Raw genomic sequence first — 4,180 nt, forward strand, 5'->3', positions numbered from 1 at the left:
ACACTGACTATAAAAAAACGTTAAGAACACCTGCTCTTTTCATGACATAGACTGACCAGGTAAATCCAAGTGAAAGCTATGATCCTGTATTGATGTCACTTGTTATATCCACTTTAATCACTGTAGATGAAGGGGAGGAGACAGGTTTAAAAAAAAATGTAAGCCTTGAGACAATTGAGACATGGATTGTGTAGGTGCACCATTCAGAGGGTGAATGGGCAAGACAACATTTTTAAGTGCCTTTGAAGGGGGAATATTATGTAGCAGGTGACAGGCGCACCGGTTTGAATGTGTCAAGAACTGCTATGCTGCCGGGTTTTTCATGCTCAACAGTTTCTGACGAATAGAGGCTGTTCTGAGGGCAAAAGGGGCAGAGTGCAACTCAATATCAGGAAGGTGTTCCTAATGTTCGGTATGTGTATATGTTGTTTGCTGGAGGTTCATCAGGTCAATGTTTACGTTATGCCTACCCTTCATAAATTATATATTTTTATGGCCACCACAACAAAGTATCTTTGTCTAACAATGGATTTATCTCCTAAAATAAAACTAGACCCTGTAGCAAAAGCATTCATAACATCACTCCAAATGGAGGAAAGAACCGTGCTTATCCTGGAAACAAGTGCTAACATCTCATAGGATAAGGCTATAATAGCCATTCCCAACTAAAACAACCCATTTGTGAGGAGGAGCAACATAACAATATATGAATCAACACATTGGTTCTGAAACACAGATTTTATTCAAACAAACAATTAAAAATAGCTTATCTGCCAGAATACATAAAGCACAGTCGAAAGCAGAATTGCATACAATCTCTAGAACATTCATTCATGTGTTATTTCGGGAAAAAAATCTAAATGATCGATAAAGACATCAGCATGATTGTTGTTAAAGTTATAATAATTTGTATTTACATTTTTTGGGATTGGCGGGTTAAGCCATGGCGCATAAAATAACATAACATTTTTATATTGAAACCAAAGAGATGCGATGTAGTATAAGCAGTAAAGGCCCGGTTGTAGATTAATTAACATGATGTAAAGGTTTTCCAGAAGAAGTTCTTGCACCCAGCCTTGCGTTCACGCGGCGCCAGTACTGGGCCAGCAGCACGCTCCAGCTCGAGACGCACATCCTCCTGCTCCACGCCACGAGACCGGTCATCTGACTCAATCGCCTCGTTCTCTGCTAGTGCAAGCTCTGAGAGCAGCTCTGCAAGTGTATACCTGGCAAGCTCCTGAAAATAGATAAAAAATAACATAACATTTGTATTTCTTCTCTTTTGTGGAGACTGAAAAATACACATTTTAGCAACAGGATCCATTGAAATAGAAACAAATCAACACGCCTTAATAAAATGTAGCCTACCCATTTAGGAAGGAAATCAGTGTTTGAATGTTGTTTTCTCTTCCCTCACATTGCTAAAATATATGTAGGATATTTGATCTGCATTATTTATATTTATTTAAGATGGCTGCAAATCTTTAAAATTACCTTTCCTATGCTGTTACGCATGAACCGATCACTTAAACTGAGATGTAAAACAACTTTTTTATTCCAACATGTGTTTCATTTTCTTTGAAGAAGACGTTTCATTAATAAACATTAACATTAAAACCCCTTCCACTGTATGTTTTAACTATTCTTGTCAAGTTGTGTTTGTAATTGACAACTACCTACAGCAAGACCCCAAATTCCAGAGACATCTTTCGTTTTTATTTGATACATTTTCATTTTAAAGGTTGATTTAAAATATAGAAGAATTCACATTTCATTTCATTCATTCATTGCTCTGATAGCAGTCTTTCCACATTCCTCGGCACTTAATAAAATGCATGTCAATCTCTCCTGGCTCAACGTAGAGGATAGATTGATTTCATCACTACTTCTATTTGCGAGAAGTATTGATATGTTGAATGCACCGAGATGTATGTTTAAACTACTAGCACACAGCTCAGAAACCCATGCATACTCCACAAGACATGCCACCAGTGGTATTTTCATAATCCCCAAGTCTAGAACAAACTATGGGAGGCGCACAGTCCTACATAGAGCTACGGCTACTTAGAGCAATGACTACATGAAACCCTATTTCACATCAAAAAATTTATGCAAGCAGTAAAATCAGATTTTAAAAACGGATTAAACTACACCTTATGGAACAGCAGGGACTATGAAGAGAGAAACAGGCACAGACACGCATACACACATACATGATAACGTATACACACACATACACATGGATTTTATGTTGTCGATATGTGGGAACACACTTAATATGTTATGGAATATGTTGTGAAATGTAATGTAATGTCTTTTTAATTGTATAACTGGCTTAATTTTGCTGGACCCCAAATATTTATACAAATACAAATACTTAATTTCGTGGTCGCTTCGGCACCATGAAAATGCGCATCATGCTGTTCCCTGCATCTTGCTAAATAGATCGATGAATTTCCACATGCACCTGCTAGTAAAACCGCAGGGATAAATGTATGGCAACTGTTTAACCTTAAATCTGTATAATGTATAATCTCTATACTCTGGAAGTAAATCTATTTAAAATGTAGTTTGCAGCTGTACCGCCAGCTCTGAAAAATAGGATAATATGGTCACAGTAGCTGGCGAAGAACGAAAACGTATAATTAAAGTCTGATTGAAGGTATCTACCTGTTTGCCTGCAGGTGCCATGAGTGACCGTTGAAGAAGCTGGCGAAGTTTGGCATCGGATGGAGCTGCAGAGACACTGCTGATGGCCAAGGCTAGGGAAAGCAGCGCTAGGGCGCACTGGACACGCGTCGAGAGCATCTTCTTTTGTGTATCTGGGTGGCAGAGGACGGATGAAGGCGGTTCAATTGGGCAGAAGATAGTCGAGATGGGGTTCTCTTCGGGTTATGCTGCTCCTTCTGTTGTTCTAGTGCCCCCTCCGAACCCGTCTTTTAAACTGTTCGTCTGTGGTCAGGTGGTAAGGGGGGTTTCCTTCTGGCGCGTAACGTTTGAGTGATGATTCCAAGTGACAAAGTTTCCAACGATTAGAGAGTCGTGCGCATCCTTCGAGAAAAGGGAATTCAAGATCCTTTCATTTATTGAATATCGCCCAATTAGTGAAATATGGTTTACTTTGTAGAGACTTTCACTCCGTGTGGATCTTATTGAATTTCAACAAGTTCGTTTATTTTTTTTCGCCCAATGAAATGAACTCAAGGCCCTGTAATGGAAAATCAACAACACATACATCATGAATAGGCTACAATGTGTCAAACTGGCCTCCACTTTAATGACTATAGGATTTCATGATGAGTCTGAACGTCACTTATGCCTGAAATGTTTTTATTCTTCATAAATACAGCTGTTGGAAATATGCAACATATTGTTTCTACATATAGGACATACAGTATATTTTTTCCAATTTAGAGGACTCTTAAACTCATTCAAAACACTTCTCATATGGGTATTTTCGCTCGCTACTTCACGTCATTGCGCATGCCTGCAATGATCCTTTTGCATTTACAACAATTCAATTATTATCGAACAAAATATCAGTATGATGAGACAAATATGTCTACATTGGAATAAAGCAAGTGAAGCAGCAAATGGAATTCACTTAATCCTGTAGTTTTTTGTATTATTATAAAGGGGCACTTTTATTTGAAAATTGATGTAATTCTTCTTCATTTCATTCATTCTTCGGCACAAGTGGAGTCAGTTTCGTGGAAGAGTTCTGAATCCCAGTGGAATACTCAGAATAGCCTACTATCCCATTAACATCCAGCAATTCATATTGTAGTGCACATGCTTTCAAACGAAATAGCCCTTTTGATAGTCACATACTGTCACCACTGTTTGTCATTTTGTGGCCTACATATACAAAGAGTTAATTAGACCAAATCCTGGTGTTATATTTGCTTTCCAGCCGTATGAGCTTCCCAATTTATTGCCTGCATATGCAGAGTCGTAAGTGCGCAATAGTCTCTATTTATAGCGTTTACCTTCTAAGCCATTGTAATAAGACTTCTAAAGAAGACTGCTAAATAGCTATTCAAATAGGTACCGAGCCTACCCGCATTGACCCTTTTTGCACTAAATATCTTGCACTGACTCTATGCACACACGGTGGATTACACCCACACACTCACACATACTTACATTGATTCCCCAACACACACACACAACATTCGCC

The 4,180-nt window shown here is 38.5% G+C and overlaps 1 protein-coding gene across 1 annotated transcript; it reads right to left on the reverse strand.

The window, feature by feature from the left end:
* Positions 1 to 723: 723 nt before the first annotated feature.
* Positions 724 to 2,926, reverse strand: LOC115137673 (somatostatin-1A). Its single transcript, XM_029674000.2, has 2 exons — positions 2,671 to 2,926; positions 724 to 1,237 (listed from the first exon to the last, which is right to left on the reverse strand). Exons 1-2 carry the CDS (start codon positions 2,806 to 2,808, stop codon positions 1,031 to 1,033), a joined length of 345 nt encoding a protein of 114 aa, XP_029529860.1. The 5' UTR covers positions 2,809 to 2,926; the 3' UTR covers positions 724 to 1,030.
* Positions 2,927 to 4,180: the final 1,254 nt, after the last annotated feature.

This window comes from Oncorhynchus nerka, linkage group LG11, assembly GCF_034236695.1.
Source record: "Oncorhynchus nerka isolate Pitt River linkage group LG11, Oner_Uvic_2.0, whole genome shotgun sequence".
NCBI lineage: Eukaryota > Metazoa > Chordata > Actinopteri > Salmoniformes > Salmonidae > Oncorhynchus > Oncorhynchus nerka.